General features: G+C 47.5%; 1 protein-coding gene across 2 annotated transcripts; it reads left to right on the top strand.

Moving 5' to 3' along the window:
• Window positions 1-127: 127 nt before the first annotated feature.
• On the top strand, window positions 128-17,494 carry LOC105495089 (iodothyronine deiodinase 1). Of its 2 annotated transcripts, XM_011764277.3 has the most exons (4): window positions 131-510; window positions 10,827-10,970; window positions 12,503-12,702; window positions 16,355-17,494. In XM_011764277.3, exons 1-4 carry the CDS (start codon window positions 174-176, stop codon window positions 16,421-16,423), a joined length of 750 nt encoding a protein of 249 aa, XP_011762579.2. In that variant the 5' UTR covers window positions 131-173; the 3' UTR covers window positions 16,424-17,494. The 2 variants fall into 2 exon arrangements, with proteins under 2 accessions (XP_070948789.1, XP_011762579.2); XM_071092688.1 differs by lacking the exon at window positions 12,503-12,702 and having other exon boundaries at window positions 128-510; window positions 16,355-16,439.
• Window positions 17,495-18,893: the final 1,399 nt, after the last annotated feature.

Here is an 18,893-nt window from a genome sequence, read left to right as displayed (position 1 = left end):
TGGTTAGGAATTTTCTGTCTCATGACAGAAAGGCAAACACCTTCTAACCTGACTCCTTCCCCTGGCCCAGGGTTGGCTGCTTCTACCCTGAGCCTTCATTCAGCTCCGCCCAGTGTCGCCTGGCTGCAGCCTCTCTGCCCAGAGGCCTCAGAGCTTACTCTGGCTGTGCCGAGATGGGGCTGCCCCAGTCAGGGCTGTGGGTGAAGAAGCTCTGGGTGCTCTTGGAGGTGGCTGTCCATGTGGTCGTGGGTAAAGTGCTTCTGATATTGTTTCCAGACAGAGTCAAGCGGAACATCCTGGCCATGGGCGAGAAGACCGGTATGACCAGGAACCCTCATTTCAGCCACGACAACTGGATCCCGACCTTTTTCAGCACGCAGTATTTCTGGTTCGTCTTGAAGGTCCGTTGGCAGCGACTAGAGGACACGACTGAGCTAGGGGGTCTGGCCCCAAACTGCCCAGTGGTCCGCCTCTCAGGACAGAGGTGCAACATTTGGGACTTTATGCAAGGTCAGGAGGCTGCCGCACACTTGAGGGGTGCTTGAAATAGCAGTGGTAGAGGGGGATGAAGAGATGGGTTGGAAAGTCCTGAATTCTCCTACTACTCTTGCTGCTCCTTTTGGACCTTCTTGTCCTCTTCCTGCTTCCTGAAATTAGGACTTCTTGTAGATTGTTTCTCTCTTTTTTTTTTTTTTTTTGAGACGGAGTCTCGCTCTGTCGCCCAGGCTGGAGTGCAGTGGCGCGATCTCGGCTCACTGCAAGCTCCGCCTCCCGGGTTCACGCCATTCTCCTGCCTCAGCCTCCCGAGTAGCTGGGACTACAGGCGCCCACAACCGCGCCCGGCTAATTTTTTGTATTTTTAGTAGAGACGGGGTTTCACCGTGGTCTCGATCTCCTGACCTTGTGATCCGCCCGCCTTGGCCTCCCAAAGTGCTGGGATTACAGGCGTGAGCCACCGCGCCCGGCGTAGATTGTTTCTCTAAGAAACATCACCACCTTCCCAGGCACTCAAATCGCAAACCATCCTGTCTGGCATTTCAGCCCCTGGAACACTGCTCTTACTGTACAGGCTGATCTGCCTGGGCTGCTCTTTGCCCACCCCTCTGCCTGGTTAACTCTTGTTCAATCTTCAGACTGTTGCTCAACGACACTTCTTTCGAGAACCCAAGCCCAACTCCCCCATACTAGAGTACCCTCTCTCATCTGCCTGCTTAACATCCTAAACTTTTCTTTATTTCACCTGTTGTGGTTTGTAATTATGTATGGCTGGCTAGGATTCATGTCTGTTTCCCTCACTAACCTGCAAACTCAATGCAGGTCGACACCATTGCTCTCACCCACTATTACACCCATGCTTGATGCTGGGACATGGTACCTGCTCAGTAAATACTTGTTAAAGAGCTCTCAGCTGGGCGTGGTGGTTCATGCCTGTAATCCCGGCACTTTGGGAGATTGAGGCTGCTGGATTACGAGTTCAGGAGTTTGAGACCATCCTGGCCAACATGATGAAACCCTGTCTCTACTAAAAATACAAAAATTAGCTGGGCGTGGTGGCATGCACCTGTAATCCCAGCTACTCGGGAGGCTGAGGTAGAAGAATCGCTTGAACCCGGGTGGCGGAGATTGCAGTGAGTAGAGACTGCGCCACTGCATTCCAGCCTGGGCGACAGAGTCGAGACTCCGTCACAAAAAAAAAAAAAAAAAAAAAAAGTCTCAGTTTTCTCTAACTCCACCCACTCCCCAGTCCAGGAAAACCAGTTTCATCTACTTTTCTTGACCTCTCCAGTTTTCTATTTTTTGTCCTCCCAGCTTCTCTTCCTGCCAGAACTTCCTTCTCCCCCACTTGCCCACTCAGCCATCCCAGCTTGTGAATGACTGCCAGATTACTCTTCTGTGAGTACATCCCAGCTCAACCACCTTCAGCAGCTCCCCTCTGCATTTAGGATGAAGCCCAGGCTCAGCCATGGATTCTAGGTCCTCCGTGTTCAGGCTCCAGCTTTTCTTCTCAATTCTACCTCCAAGCTCCCCCCCACACTCAGTTCTTTCGGACAAACTGTTGGGCCTTATGCATCTCTTGTACTTTCCTTTGTCTTTGCCTTTGCTGATATCAGCTGGTCAGGAATGCCCTTCCCCTCTCCATTGCTGTCTAAATCCCCCTCATTCATGTGGGTCCAGCTCTCATGCCGCCTTGTCCTCCGTGAAGCCACCTCAGCTCCCTACAGCTAGGCATGTGCTCTCTCCCTTTGGCTCATGCCTCTCTGTCTGCACCTGTCCTTGTACACTGCTGCTTCCTGCTCAGCACCTGGTACCTAAGCACAAGTCTTATTTCCCTGCCCAATGGAGAGCCTCAGGAGAAGGTGTGTGTCTGATTTTTCTCTGGATTCTTCAGCATGCTTGGCCCAGGGCCTAGATACAGCAGGTAGAGAAGGCACCTGAGGCAGTTGGTTTATTCCGTGTTTTTCTTGTTGTTTTTTTTTTTGAGACAGAGTCTCACTCTACTGCCCAGGCTGGAGTGTAGTGGTATGATCACGGCTCACTGCATCCTCGACTTCCCAGGCTCAAGTCATCCTCCCACCGTGGCCTCCCTAGTACCTGAGGCTACAAGTGCACACCACAATGCTTGGTTAATTTTTGCAATTTTTGTAGAGGTGGGGTTTTACCATGTTGCCCAGGCTGGTCTTGAACTCCTGGACTCAAGTGATCCACCCACTTCGGCCTTCCAAAATGCTGGGATTACAGGCATGAGCCACTGTGCCTGGCCTATCCTGTGTTTTTGAAAGCTTGTTCTTTAGAACCTAAGTTCCACAGATATGCTTAGTGTTGCCTGGTCAAAGTAGTTGGGAAACCCTGAATGCTATATCCTCCTCCTGGAATTTCATGTGCATATGAGCATATGCACATGAGGAGTTTACAGTTCCATAGAACAGATGGAGGTAATAAACAAATCCTTACAGTCCCATGAAATGGGGGAGGCTATAAAAAATAGGACTTTTGCCTGGAGGACTTGGAAGGTTTCCTGGAGGAGGTGATTCTGGAACTAGGCCTTGAAGAATGAGTAAGATTTTTGTAGCCTGACAAGGAAAAAGGGAAGAGTGTTTCAGAGGGGAAGGCAAGAGCTTCTTTTGTTGTTGTTGTTCATTCATAATTTTAAACCACAGTGCACAGATGACCTCAATTTATTCAACAAATGTTCACTAATTCCACTGGTAGTAAGAGGAATGGTAATAACTAACTTACCACATGCCCATGTGCCAAGCACTATAACAGAACCAGGCCAATTTGCTGAATGTCAATCATCTGCAGATCAGTTCCCTGAAACGAATGTACTTGCATCATGTAACTGTCCACTTCCAGTGAGGCAGTTTACATGTTAAAGACTGTTGAATTTGGGCTGAGCCCGGTGGCTCATGCCTGTAATTCCAGCACTTTGGGAGGCTGAGGCGGGCAGGTCACTTGAGGTCAGGAGTTCAAGACCAGCCTGGCCAACATGATGAAACCCTGTCTCTACTACAAATACAAAAATCAGCCAGGCATGGTGGCATGCACCTGTAATCCCAGCTACTCAGAAGGCTGAAGCATGACAATCACTTGAACCCAGGAGGCAAAGGTTGTAGTGAGCCGAGATCATACCACTGCACTCCAGCCTGGGTGACAGAGAGAGACTCTGTCTCAAAATAAAATAAAAAAATAAAATAAAATAAAATAAAAAACTGTTCAATTTGTCTCTGCTCCCTGCTGCTGCAGCTGAGACTAAAAAATGGTAAGAGTGACTAGGTGCACTGGCCCATGCCTATAATCCCAACACTGTGAGTGGCTGAGTGGGAGAATTTCTTGAGCCCAGGAGTTCAAGAACAGCCTGTGCAACAGAATGGAACCCTGTCTCTACAAAATATTTAAAAATTAGTGGGATGAGGTGGTGTGAGCCTGTAGTCCCAGCTACTCAGAAGGCTGAGTTAGGAGGGTCACTAAGCCCAGGATGTCTAGGCTTCAGTGAGCCGTGTTCGTGCTAGTGCACTCCAGCCTAGGTGACAAAGTAAGACCCTGTCTCAAAAATTAATTAATTAATTTAAAATTTTTTAATGGTAAGAGGAGGGGACTGAGGCAAAAAAAAAATCTATTTGCAAAATAGAGTTTACTTTCAACACATTAACCTAAAGTCCCCTGAAATCATAGGTACTAACAATACGGAAATAAACACCAGGGCCTCTGTCCTGGAAGGCCTCATAACCCAGAGTGAGAGATGGTGTCATGACAGGGAAGCAGAGGGCACTGGGGGAAGAGTAGGGTAAGGAGGTGGCCAAGGGAAAGCTTCCTAGAGGAAAGGATGGTGAGCTGATTGTCTAGGGGCAGTGAAACCTTGGGGTGGGTGAGGAAGAGGGGCATGGGGAGCTGGGCAGGGCAGAGAGGAGGAGGAGCAGAGGTCAGTGGAGGAGCAACATTCAGGTTGGCACAAGTCGGGTCCCAGAGGCAGGAAGGGGTGAAGGATGAGGCTGAAGGCATCATCAGGAACCAGAGCTTATGGGGCTTTGTGTGTCATAGCTGCAGGTTGACTGTATCCTGAGAGTACTGGTGAGTTCTGGAGTGGTTTCCAAGCGGGAAGTAAACATGATCAGTTCTGCTTATTAGAAAGACATTGGCCGGGCGCGGTGGCTCACGCCTGTAATCCCAGCACTTTGGGAGGCCGAGGCCAGTGGATCACTTGATGTCAGGAGTTCGAGACCAGCCTAGCCAACCTGATGAACTCCTGTCTCTACTAAATACAAAAATTAGCCAGGCATCCTGGCAGGCGCCTGTAATCCCAGCTACTTGGGAGGCTGAGGCAGGAGAATCGCTTGAACCCGGGAGGTGGAGGTTGCAGTGAACTGAGATCACAGCACTGCACTCCAGCCTGGGCAACAAATGAGACTCTGTCTCAAAAAAAAAAAAAAAAAAAAAAAAAAAAAAAAAAGACATGTTGTAACTACTTTGGAAACCCACCAGGCCACCAAAAAGCTCTGTTGTATGCTTTGTGTATGAACTCTGAACTCAGAGCCACAGACAGAGAGACATAAAGAATCTTTACTGATAATCTAAAGCAACTGCTTCGTTTTTGAGATGCAAAGGCCCAGAGAGGTGAATGACTTGCTTGGCGTCACACAGTGAATTCTTAGAAGAGCCGGAACTGGACTTCTGACTCTCAGCTCGTGCACTTGCTGTTCCTGGATAAGACAACAGGAGCTCAGGGAAACTCTCAGCCACCTCCAGCCCTCTGTGTGTCCATGCACATGCACAAACACAATAACACAATATACACACACTCTTGGACACACACAGAATAAAACATCGAGTAACTGGCATGGTGTGGCAGAAGGCAAGTTCTGGATGATTTACTTTCTGGATACTTGAGAGTTAATCTGAAACTGGTTTTATTTCAGCCCCTGTTTAAAATCTTCTAACATCTTTCCAAGTGTACTTACAAGTGTTGTCCAGTAACTATAAATAGGATTTCTCTGTTGAGAGATCTTGATGTCGGGGGTAATTTAGTGGTCTGGGCTGTTTTCCCATTTATACAAAGGAGTTGGACTTGATAGTCTTCACTGGATTCTGGAAATGGTGTTCTCTGCACTGTGGTCTGTGGACATGGGCAGGGTGCCACCCCCATGCACCCATCCTTTACCTCTCTGCTACTGAGGAAAGCAGAGAACTTAGTTTAAACTTTGCCCTCAATACTGACCACTGTACCCAACCACACTATAAATAATTAAACAAATGACTCTGTCTCTCCCAGCGTCTGAATCAGTGGATGTTGAGTTTTTTTCCCAATTAAAAACAAAATTTCATACCGCTGATACTTAGAGTTGATCATGACCATAAGTCTTTCGGATTCTTTATTTTTTGTTTTTATTGAGATGCGTCTCACGCTGTTGCCCAGGCTGGAGTGCACTGGCATGACCATAGCTCACAGCAGCCTCATTCCTGGGCTCAAGCGGTCTTGAGGCCTCAGCCCCCCAAATAGCTGGGACTAGACATGTGTCACCACGCCTGGATAATTTTTTGTTAGAGATGGGGTCCTGCTATGTTGCCCAGGCTTTTTGGGTTCCTACCTAAAGAGTGACAGAGTGACTGACTCTCTGGGGTCATCGGAGGCCAGTGACTGGCCACTTGGCCACAATTGACCTCTGAGCTAGCTGCCCTCCTGAAGCCTGGGCCTCCTTGTCACATGGGTGAGGAATCATAGTGCAGTCAACCAGCAGAGACTGAGGTCACTTAATGCCTCCTCAGGCCTCTTAGGAAAAAGTCTGTGACTCAAAGACAAGGAGAGCTGCTGCGTGTGTCCAGTGAAACTAGTCTGCTTTCCTCTCATATACTAAACATTGAGGACTATAAGCCAATTTTGTTTCTTCTTTTACTTGGCCACCAGGAAACTCAGAGTCAAAATATAGCTCAGTTACAACAAATGCATGGGACCTATGGCCTGTGTGTATTCCATTTTCCCCTCCTGTTCTTTGCCTCCCAGAGGGGCATGATTAAAAAAATTCTGGCCAGGTGCAGTGGCTAACGTCTGTAATCCCAGCTCTTTGGGAGGCCAAGGCTGGCAAATCATTTGAGGTCAGGAGTTCGAGACCAGTCTGGCCAACATGGAGAAACCCTGTCTTTACTAAAAATACAAAAATTAGCCAGGCATGGTGGTGTGCACTTGTAATCCCAGCTACTTGGGAGGCTGAGGCAGGAGAATTCCTTGAACTTGGGAGGCAGAAGTTTCTGTGAGCTGAGATCACGCTTTCTGTGAGCTGAGATCACGCTTTTGCACTATAGCCTGGGTGACAGAGCAAAACTCCGTCTCAAAAATAAAAAATAAAAAATTCGATTTAATGTGTTAGTATAGGTGTAAGGAGCTTTAAATTCTTCGCAGAACACAGAGGGGATATAGTTAACCAAATAAACCACATGCAAGTTACGATGCCCTCTACTCCCCATCTCTCAGCAAACTCTGTCAATTCTGCCTCCTCCCCAGCTCCACTGCCCCACACTAGCTAGCCCAGGCTCCCATTCTCTCTCTTTCTCTTCTAGAGACAGGGTCTCATTCTGTGGCCCACGCTGGAGTGCAATGGCACAATCACAGCTGACTACAGCCTCAACCTCTTGGGCTTAATGGATCCTCCGGCCTCAGCCTCTTGAGTGGCTGGAACTACAGAGATGAGGTCTCACTATGTTGCCCACTGTGAGTAGTCTCAAACTCATGGGCTCAAGCGATCCTCCTGCCTTGGCCTCCCAAAGTGCTGGGATTACAGGTGTGAGCTACTGCGTCCAGGCCTGTTGTCTTTCATGTAGACTTCTCCAGTGCCCCCTAACTGCTTATCCATCACTTTCATTTTCACTCTTAGTCCTTTCTCCGCAGAGCAGCCAGAGTGATCTTCAAGTGTACGTCTGGTCATTACATGGCCCTACTGTAGCTGTCAGGGTTCTGACTTGTAAGCAACAGAAGTTCCCTCTGGTTTTCTTGGTCACACACACATTTGTACATAAAGGAACATACTGGAAAGATGTTGAGTGCTTTCCAGAAACAATACCAGCTGGTCTTGATTGGACTGTCTTTTAGCATCAATAGTTGGGCTTGGATCCTGCTGTCATTGTGGTTGCCAGGGGAACCCATCACCATCCCTTACGGGGCACCACAACTGGGCTGTGGATGAATTCTGCCATCTCAATGACTCCCAGAATCAAAGATCTATGTGGAAGGGTATAATTAGCCCAGCTGGGTTCACTGCCTGAGCCCTGGCTGCCAGGGGCAGAGTGTGAACCTGGCCCTTCTGTCTTCCATAGAGCAAGGCTGGGCACACTGTTTGATAAATAGAATACAAAATAGGGAATTCTAAGTAGAAAGGAGAGTTAAGAGCTGGGCAGCCAAAATTGCAACAAATGAGTCAGATATAGTCAAGTGTGCCTATAGTTATAGCTTCTCAGAAGGCTGAGGCAGGAGGATCACTTGAGCCCAGAAGTTCAAAGCTATAGTGTATTACAATGGCACCTGTGAATAGCCACTGCATTCCTGTCTGGGCAACATAACAAGATCTCGTCTCTTAAAAAAAGGAAAGAAAATATGCAACAATATTCACCACCCTTGCTTTATATTCCTATGATAGCCCACATACCTAGGATAAAATCCAGATTCTTTACAAAGGCTTATGGGAGCCTGCCTGTTCTGGTCCATCCCTAACTCTCTAGCCCTTCTCTTGTTGCTCTCCATGCCTGCTTCCTGCCAGTGGTTTTGTGGGGCCTTGAACACACCAAGTTCTGTCCCTCCTTGGGGGCTCTGTGTGAGTCTCTTTGACTAGAATCTCCTTCTCCCTTTGCCCATGGCTGGTTCTCTCCTGTCCTTCATTTCTCAGGTTAAATGGCAGCTCCTCAGAGGCCTTCCCTACCCCACCTGTCTAAAGTAGGTCACCCCTTTACAGCCTCTCTCATAACACTGATCACAATTTGAAACTTCTTCATTTATGCATTTACTTACTTTTTTTTTGCGTGTCTCCCCATTAAGCAGACTTCAAACTGCACACAGCCAGAGAGCTGCTTGTCTCATTCTCTGCCAGATCCCCAGTGTGTGGCAGGGAGACTTGCATATTTAAAGTGCTGAATAAATACTTGTAGATAGAATGAGAGTGTGCTACATGCGGGGGATTCGAGGATGAATGAGGAACAGGCCCTGCCCTCAGGGGACAATGAGCAGGGGGATTTGGGGGTATGTGGACACTTAAACAGGCCATGTCACAGTGCAAGACCAGCCATGCTCCAATAAATATATGGTAAGGGCTCAACAACGTCAGCTCTGGTCGTAAACCAGAGGGGGTCGGCTGCTCCCCAGAGTTGTCCTTGGTCTAGGATGGAGAGGTACAGAAGGTTTCCACTCAGGGCTGGCTTCATGGATATGGGACCAGTGAAGCACACAGGGACCTACACTCAAAAGGGCCTTGTCCTTGAGGTATAATGTTCTGCAGCAGCTGTCTTGAATTTTTGTTGCTGTTGTTTTTAGCACACCAGAGTTGCAAAGTATGTCTTGAAATTCTTCATAATTTTATCTTTGAATCTGCATTTTGTAAGTGAAACCCTATGGGACAACGGAGCATGTCCCGAGGACTTGGAGCCTCCGCTCACACAGGCTCCTGTCTTCCACAGCCTCCCTGCCCCTCCAGGACATGTTCTCTAAGGCCCACTCTCCCATCCCCAGGTGCTCCTTCCTGCTCCCACCCAGTGACTTCTGCCATCTCCTGACCCCAGAGTGGGCCTGGATACAGATGTGAGGAAGGTGGGGGCAGGTGTCACATCCCCGTGTTGATTGGCAGCTGTCCCCATCCTGGACTCGCAGTGCCATGGTGCAATTCGCCAAGTGACTGAGGGTGGGGGAAGCCTCTTGCCCATCCTTTCCCCCATCAAGGTACCTAGTATGTCCCTTACAGTGGTTGCAGTACCCTGTGGGTTGGAGTGGTGGGCAGGTGGGAAGGGGCCATGTCTGGCTCAACTTCTGTGATGCTGGGCAGGGCATGGCATATTGGTCTGGTGGCTGGAGGGGGAGGGAAGTGCACACACACTCGGTCTCTGGGGTGCTGGGTAGCTGTGAGGATCTGCCCTCACTCTATGAATATCCCTGTGCCAGGGGAATATGATATTAAATAGCAACTAAAATACACGATGCCAGGTCAAGAGAGGGACTGCAGAAGATTAGAAATGTCTTTGTATTCTAGGCCGGGCATGGTGGCTCAGGCCTGTAATCCCAGCACTTTGGGAGGCCAAGGCTGGTGGATCACTTGAGGTCAAGAGTCCAAGACTAGCCTGCCCAACATAGCGAAACCCCATCTCTACTAAAAATACAAAAATTCGCCAGGTGTGGTGGCGCACACCTGGAGTCCTAGCTACTCAGGAGGCTGAGGCAGGAGAATCGCTTGAACCTCGGAGGCAGAGGTTGCAGTGAGCTGAGATCACACCACTGCACTCCAGCCTGGGCGAGACTCCATCTCAAAAAAATAAATAAATAAAAAAGAAAGAAAAGTCTTTATATTTTCATAAATTTAACGGCACTTTCCCCCACTTTTTGAACAAAGAACCCTGCATTTTCATTTGGCAGCAGGCCCAGCAAATTATGCAGCTGGTCCTGCTCCTAGCGTTCACTGTCTTTGTGGAGCTGCCTTCGGTGCCTCCCTACTTCATAGCTCAGGGAGGAGATAAAAGCTCATAGCAAGAGCTTACATTTATTAAGCACTTACTATGGGCCAGGAACCAGTTTAAGCCCTTATCTCTATTAATTTATTTAATCATCATAACAATGCTACAAAGTATTATTATGCCCCCTTGTGGATGAGGAAACTGAAGTGCTATGAATAGAAAGCACTGAATTGAGAGTTCAGAAACCAGAATGTTCATTTTAACTCCTCACTGACCTGCTGTGTGACCTGAAGCAAGTATGTAAAACTCAGTTTCTTTGTCTATAAAATGGGGGAAAAAATTACCAACCTTGCTGTATTACTAATCCCATCGCAGGAGAGAATGGATGCATACCTGCCTTATAAACTGCCTGAAAGGGACTCCTCTTATATTTAAACTACCATGCGGCAACTACAGGTGGTCCACTGAGACCACCTAAAAAAACCTCTCATTTTGGAGAGGAGTAAACCAGTTTCATCCCCTGCTAAGTCATGCTGTCTAGGCTTCGGACCCCAGTGCCTAGGACCCATCCTGGGGTTGGGGGTGGGGGGGCAATAAAAATAACAGAATTGAACATAGGAGTGAAAATGGTGCTTGTAAAAGAAAACTGTGTGTAGATTCTCAGTTTGTGATGGCTCTTGCTGTTTCAGGCAATAGGCCACTGGTGCTGAATTTTGGAAGTTGTACCTGACCTTCATTTATGTTCAAATTCGACCAATTCAAGAGGCTTATTGAAGACTTTAGTTCCATAGCAGATTTTCTCATCATTTACATTGAAGAAGCACATGCATCAGGTACAGAAAGATTCTCTGCCTCTTCTACCTCTTCTCACTCTCTTTTCTCTCTCCCTTTTCCCCAGGCCCCATCTCAAGGTTGGGAGGTAGAGGAAGGAAGAGGAGGGGAGAGGGAAAGAGCCACTATTCACTGAGCACCCATCACTCCCAGGCCCTGCACTAGGCTAACCTCACAGTCTGTGCTTTCAACCAGGGTACAGAGAGCAGAACACCTGGAGTGACAGGGTCTGGCTAGGAGAGGATTCTAACATTTTGATCGGATAAATAGGGAAGTTAAGGGAGAAGAACTTTTTTTTTTTGAGACAGGGTCTTGTTCTGTCGTCTGGGCTGGGGCTGGAATGCAGTAGCACTCACATGGCTCACTGCAGCCTGAACCTCCTGGGCTAAATCCATCCTCCCGTCTCAGCCTCCCAAGTAGCTGGAACTGCGGGTATACGCCACCACGCCCAGCTAGATTTTTGTATTTTTTTGTAGAAACAGTTTCACCATGTTACTTGGGCTGGTCTCAAACTCCTAGGTTCAAACAGTCTGCCCACCTTGGCCTCTCAAAGTGCTGGGATTACAGGCATGAGCCACTGCGCCCAGCCTATATTTGCATTTTTGAAAGAACACTGTGGTGAAGAATTAGGAGAAAAGTGTTTAGACTCTGGAGCAGTAGTACTTAAATTCAGTATGAATTAGAATCATCTGGAAGGCTGTTAAAATGCAGATGTCTGGGTCCCATTCCTAGTCCATCTAGGCTGAGGTCTAGGGTTTGCACTACTTAACAAACTTCCAGGTGATGCTGATGCTGCTAGTCTGGGGACACACACTTAGAGAACTACTGATCTAAACCCTTGCCTCTCCAAGTATGGTCTAGGTGCCAGCAGTCTTGGCATCCTGGGAGTTAGAAGGACTCTCAGTTCCACCTTCAACAGACCGAATCAGAATCTTCCTATAACAAGGTCCCCAAATGATTCATGCACATTCAAGATCAAGGAGTGCTGGTTTATTGGACTATTTCACATTGAAGAGCAGGGGCCTGACAGCCAGGAGCCCTGGGCTTCAGTTCTGGATCAATCACTAATTCCTGATGTGACCTTGCACATTCAACCATGATAGGAAACTAGACCAAATCATTGCCAAGGGCTCTGAGAACGTCAGTTAAAAGTGAGGGGCTATTGGCTGGGCGCGGTGGCTCATGCCTCTAATCCCAGCACTTTGGGAGGCCAAGGCAGGCGGATCACCTGAGGTCAGGAGTTCAAGACCAGCCTAAACACGGAGAAGCCCCTTCTCTACTAAAAATACAAAATTAGCTGGGTATGGTGGCGCATGCCTGTAATCCCAGCTAATCAGGAGGCTGAGGCAGGAGAATTGCTTGAACCTGGGAGGCGGAGGTTGCGGTGAGCCAAGGTTGCGCCATTGCACTCCAGCTTGGGCAACAAGAGCGAAACTGTGTCTTAAAGAAAAAAAAAAAAAATTGAGGGGCTATTTAGTCTGCAGGAAGTGTGTGCTATGTCAGTGGGACTTGGTGCCTGGCCTTTCTCTTGTAGATGGCTGGGCTTTTAAGAACAACATGGACATCAGAAATCACCGGAACCTTCAGGACCGCCTGCAGGCAGCCCATCTACTGCTGGCCAGGAGCCCCCAGTGCCCTGTGGTGGTGGACACCATGCAGAACCAGAGCAGCCAGCTCTACGCAGCACTGCCTGAGAGGCTCTACGTAATCCAGGAGGGCAGGATCCTCTACAAGGTGGTGACCTGGGGACAGAGGGTCCAGGGAGGGCAAAGGGGCCCAGGGAGGGGAAGGGCAAAGAGAAGGTTTTGCATCAAGCAGAACTGGATTCAAATCACCACCTAGCCATTTACCAACCATGTGACCACGGGCAAGTGTTTTCACTTCTTGGAGTACCTTCAATTTCCTCTTCTGCAAAATGGGAACGTTGGTCTCCACCTCACAGGGGATGAAATAATGCACACAAAAGTCCCTAGCATTTGGACTGGAGCTGCATCCTCCCGCCTGCCTTTCAAACCCAGATGATGGCGCAGTCCTGGTCTGGTTTCAAACTGAGAGACAGAGAATGTTTTTGGTTTTGGTTTTTGGGGTTTTTTTGTTTGTTTTGTTTTTGTTTTGTTTTTTGTTTGTTTGTTTTTGATACAGATTCTCACTCTGTTGCCCAGGCTGGAGTGCAGTGGAGTGATCTTGGCTCAACCTCCCAAGTAACCTCTACCTCCCGGATTCAAGCGATTCTCCTGCCTCAGCCTCCCAAGTAGCTGGGACTACAGGCACACACCATGCCCAGCTAATTTTTGTATTTTGAATAGAGACGGGGTTTTGCCATGTTGGCCAGGCTGGTCTTGAACTCCTGGCCTCAAGTGATCTGCCCGCCTTGGCCTCCCAAAGTGTTGGGATAACAGGTGTGAGCCACCGTGCCCAGTCTGTTTTTGTTTTATAAACAGTATTCAGAGAGGGGAATTGACTTGTCCAAGGTCACACTGGGCAAGGCTCTGATTTCGATTCTAAATCCCCTGATCGGGTGGGCCAGAAATGAGAAGGTCTGAAGCTGCTAACATCTGAGACAGGCCTGAACCAGGACTGGTGGTGTAGAAGGCTCAAGGGGAATGGAACCCGTGGTTTGGAGCTGGAAATGCTGGACACAGGGATGTGAGGCAGAAATGCATTTCAGGCTCCCTTTCTTGTGATTGCTTCCTCTCGAAAGTTCCAGCCTGGTCAGGGTGAGGGAGGTAAGTGCATAGCCTCTGACTCTTTAGACACAGTTGGCTTGGCCTCCCTTAAGAAGGTAGAAACTACGTTTTAAAGCGATTGAAGGGATTTCAAGCCTTAGGGAGCAGATAAAACCAAGTATATGGATGCTCCTCTGTCCACAGATCAAGATCAAGCTGACCCTACTTATTCAGATAAAACAAGCAAAAACTTGCAGGCAAATTCCCCATGGTGCAATGGTCACGGTAGAAGAATTTGGGTCCTTCATCCTTTCCTGTACCTTGGGACATGGTTCAGGCATGATTGAGGTACCCTGGGCACTGAGTCCCTACCTTGAGTTAGACCCTGTGCAAATACCGGAAACACAAAAATGAATTGAAAATGACCCACACCTAGCTGGGCACGGTGGCTCACGCCTGTAATCCCAGCACTTTGGTAGGCCAAGGCAAGCAGATCACCTGACGTCGGGAGTTGGAGACCAGCCTGACCAACATGGTGAAACCCTGTCTCTACTAAAAATACAAAATTAGATGGCTGTGGTGGTGCATGCCTGTAATCCCAGCTACTTGGGAGACTGAGGCAGGAGAATAGCTGGTACCCAGGAGGCAGAGGTTGCGGTGAGCTGAGATCGCGCCATTGCATTCCAGCCTGGGCAACAAGAGCAAAACTCCATCTTGAAAAAAAAAAAAAAAAAAGACCGGCCGGGCACAGTGGCTTACGCCTGTAATCCCAGCACTTTGGGAGGCCGAGGCAAGTGGATCATGAGGTCAGGAGTTCAAGACCAGACTGACTAACATGATGAAACCCCGTCTCTACTAAAAATACAAAAATTAGCCAGGCATGGTGGCATGTGCCTGTAATCCCAGCTACTTGGGAGGCTGGGGCAGGAGAATTGCTTGAACCCAGGAGGCGGAGGTTGCAGTGAGCCGAGATTGTGCCACTGCACTCCAGCCTTGGCAACAGAGCGAGACTCCGTTTCAAAAAAAAGAAAAAAAGAAAATGGCCCACACCCTTACTCACAGGCTGAGGGATAAGGAAGACCCAAATAAGACTATTACAGTGTCCCAACTGCTGGGGGACTCCAGAGCAGGGGTCAGAACGCCTTTTCTGTATAGGGCCTGATAGTAAATATTTTCAACTTTGTGCCAAGTAATCCCTGTTGCAACAATTCAATTCTGCTGTTATAGCTCAACAGCAGCTGCAGACAACATGCAAATGAAAGCATGTGAGGCATCAGGACTGGTCTGGCTCTCAGACTGTAAGGTTTTCAACCTCTACGGAAGGGTAGGCTTCTCAGAGGGGGCAGCAATTGCTTGGGCCTTAAAGGGTAAGGAGTTGGCCCAGTGAGCACAGTGAGTGAAAATCACTGCAGTATAGGGAAGAGGGTGGGCGGAGGCACTGAGGCCTAGTAGGGCAGAGTGTGAATAAAGAATTGGGGACATTGGGGTTACACAGGGGTCTCATTCTGGACCAAGGGGTTTGGCCTTCATCTTAGGGCAAAGGAGAGCCACTGACAGGTTTGGAGCAGGAAAGAGACATGATCAGACCTGTACTTAGAATGTTCACTGGCTCACGGCTGTAACTCTAGCACTTTGGGAGGCCCAGGTGGGTGGATCACCTGAGGTCAGGAGTTCAAGACAAGCCTGGTGAAATCCTGTCTGTACTAAAAATACAAAAAAATTAGCCAGGCATGGTGGCACACACCTGTAATCCCAGCTACTTGTGAGGCTGAGGGACGAGAATTGTTTGAACCCAGGAGGCGGAGGTTGCAGTGAGCAAAGACTGTGCCAGTGCACTCCAGCCTAGGTGACAGAGTGAGACTCTCTAAAAAAGAAAAGAAAAAGAAAGTTTACTGGTTCCATGGCTGGGCGTGGTGGCTCACGCCTGTAATCCTGGCACTTTGGGAGGCCAAGGCGAGTGGGTCACTTGAGGCCAGGAGTTGGAGACCAGCCTAGCGCACGTGGCGAAACCCCATCTCTACTAAAAACACAACAATTAGCCAGGCGTGGTGGAGTGCGCCTGTATTCCCTGCTACTCAGGAGGCTGAGGTAGGAGAATCCCTTGAACCTGGGAGGCGGAGGTTCCAGTGAATCAAGATTGCGCCATTGCACTCTAGCCTGGGCAACAGAGTGAGACTCTGTCTCAAAAAAAAAAAAAAAAAAAAAAGAAAAAGAAAAAAGAAAAAAAAGAAAGTTCACTGGTTCCTGGTTGAAAAATGGACAGGAGGGAGCAGGGACTAAGGACTGGGGATAGTTGGGAGGGGTGGCAGCTGCCCAAGTTGTGGATGAAAAGGGCTGACCTAGGGCAGTAGAACTGGAGAGGCAGAGATGGTTCTGAGGTAGGATGGGTAGAACTTGATGTGAAGGCTGGAGAAGATTAGGTCAGTCTGAAGGTCTAAGTATGGAAGAAAAGCTTATTTGTACAGAACTCTTCTCTTTTTGAAAGACTATGTCACTTTATGTCCTCTAGTTTTCCTGCTTCTCTGTCCAACCTTCCTGTTAACTGCTGATGCCACTGTACACACTTTCTCACCCACCTCACGGTTGCATCTGCCACTGAATTAGCCATGCTGACGGCTCCTACATAGACATCATTTGACCAGATCTTGCAACTAACCTCCAGACCTACATGTTCCTTGCAAGTTGGATATCTGGGAATGCCTGATTCATTTCTCTTGCAGGGTAAATCTGGCCCTTGGAACTACAATCCAGAGGAAGTTCGTGCTGTTCTGGAAAAGCTCTACAGTTAATCTGGACAGATACCTCAATTCTAGGTGACCAACGGGAGGGCTTCTCAAGGCTTGGCTCTCCCTGAGACCCAGCTGGCTTTTACCTTTGACCTGTGTCCCTAGCTGAATCGCTAGCTCAAATTTTTCTGATCTAAGCAAACAATTCCCAGCTGAGGAATGCAAGCCACAGCACCCAATCAAGACAAATTGTTATTATCAGAAAATGACGCAACACTTGAGCTGTTCAGGCTAGTTCCCTGTTGAAGAAAGTACAGCCTGACACTGCTCCCACTGTGGAGACCACATTCCCTGCACACCATCTTTGAAAGAGCAGTTGCACTGTACAGGCACACTTCTGAGGTACAGTATCTCTCTCCAGCCACTCCGATACCAAGTAATTCAAGCTGGCATTCCTTCTACTAGGGAAATTCATTTTATCCAATTTGCATTTATGGAATTGATCATTTAAGACACTAAATTAGTTTTTAGAACCAAGTATGGGAAGAATTCCAGTTGTTAGGAAGAGATGAGGAGTTGGAAGAGGAGGGATTAGAAACAGGAGGAGGCAGTCATCCTCTCCTTGCCAAAAGATTTAAACCTGTCCACATGGCTGGTGATGATGGGTGAGTTCCCATGGTAACACATCTCTAATTTTACCAGGGAAGAGGAGAGTACTCACTTTACCATCTTTGAATATATTTCATAGAAATCTAGCTCTCTGTACCCTGAAATCTTCCACTTGCCTCACTTTTCAACAGAGTCATCTAGAAGGGAGGGTTGGCTTCCCAAAAGCATAACCTTGACCAAACCAAACAATAGGCACCAGCAATGCTGTCATTCAGTTATGCAGAAGCTCATATGTGAAATTCTGTTTCTCTGATTTCTTCGCAAGTCTCTTAATGGTCATTTGTGTTAGATTACATCAAAGTGACGGATAACCATTGGTATTCATCTATTTCAACTCTGTGTCTTTACATATTTGTTTATGATGGCCACAGCCTAAAGTACACACGGCTGTGACTTGATTCAAAAGAAAATGTTATAAGATGCAGTAAGCTAATAACAGAATGATTAAAATATATCAGGCTATTTTGGATGGCTTCAGTGTGATCTTTACATTTTCTTTTCCAATTTGTATCTGATTACCCATGTAATCTGACCAGCAAAACTACCAAATGCTGGAAGGGCCATCTGGGGGGAAGAACATTCAGGCCCTATGTTACATGTTAAATGTGGTTTTGTCTTATGAACTCCTGCTGGAGTGAAACAATTTTTCACATTGGAATCAAATTACCTTTACAACATGACATCAAAGAATGGATCTGGAGACCTTTTGCTAGCATGAGAACATATTGTCTTTAGCTATACTTTAGTTGCTACAAAGTTAATATTATTAATGTTGTCACTTTATTATTTTAAAAATAGTTATTATTGCAAGAGGCTGAGGCAGGAGAATCACTTGAACCCGTTGAACCCAGAAGGCAGAGGTTGCAGTGAGCCAAGATGGTGCCCCTGCACTCCAGCCTGGGTGACCGAGTGAGACTCCATAAAAAAAAAAGTCATTATTAATCATCTACCAGGCACAGTCACTTTCACTTTCAGATATGTTATCTCATTTAATCTATCTATATCTCAAAGAGGAGATGATTATCCCCATTTTACAGATAAGGAAATCAGGGCTCAGAGAGTTAAGTAACTTGCATAACTTCTCAGAACTAGTAAGTAACAAGCCGAGATTCAAACCGGATCTCTAACTCGAAGGCCAGAGTCCTAGCTCTGTTCCTGCCAGCTGGGTGACTTTGATCAAGCTGCCTTGGTATCTTGACCTATAAAACAGGGTTTCAATAGTGCCTAGTCCATAGATTCATCAGTAGAGCACTGAGAACTGTGCCTGATTTGGAGAAAATGTCATGAAGTGTTGGCTATTACGATTATCATAATTATTGTCTCACAACTGCTTCCTCAGGCCCTCTTTTTGGAGGTTGGGGGTGGAAGGAGGACAAGACAATAGGGACGCTGAATAAAAATTTTCCATCCTACCAAAGCCACTCATGACCAATACAGGCATGAGTTTTTGAGGTTATACTGAAAATGAGAAGCTGTGAGAATGATAGGACTGAAGCACAGCTGAGCACTCACTGTCCCTCCTAAGTTCCACAAAAGGAGACAGCATATAAGGCAAGGCTCTTCTGAATCACTTCTCTGATGGTCTTCCAATTCATGTCTATAAATGCACAGAAATCTCCCTGTTTTCAACAAGTAATAGTAGCTGAAACTGAGGAGGTTTTCAGAATGATAAAAATAGACCCCCAGCTTTCCAATTCGATTCTCTTCAACTTAATGCATCAAACATTGAGCATTGATACTTTTCTGGGTGCAGAGTTATGCAAAGATAGACAAGGAACAGCTATTGTCCTCCAGCAGCTTAATCTCACAGGGGACCAGACATACACTCCAATGACAATAACTCAAGGTGGAATATATGTTAGAG

This window comes from Macaca nemestrina, chromosome 1 (assembly GCF_043159975.1).
Source record: "Macaca nemestrina isolate mMacNem1 chromosome 1, mMacNem.hap1, whole genome shotgun sequence".
Classification (NCBI taxonomy): domain Eukaryota; kingdom Metazoa; phylum Chordata; class Mammalia; order Primates; family Cercopithecidae; genus Macaca; species Macaca nemestrina.
Note: the sequence above shows the minus strand (reverse complement) of the source record. Positions and strands in the feature narration are given on the sequence as shown.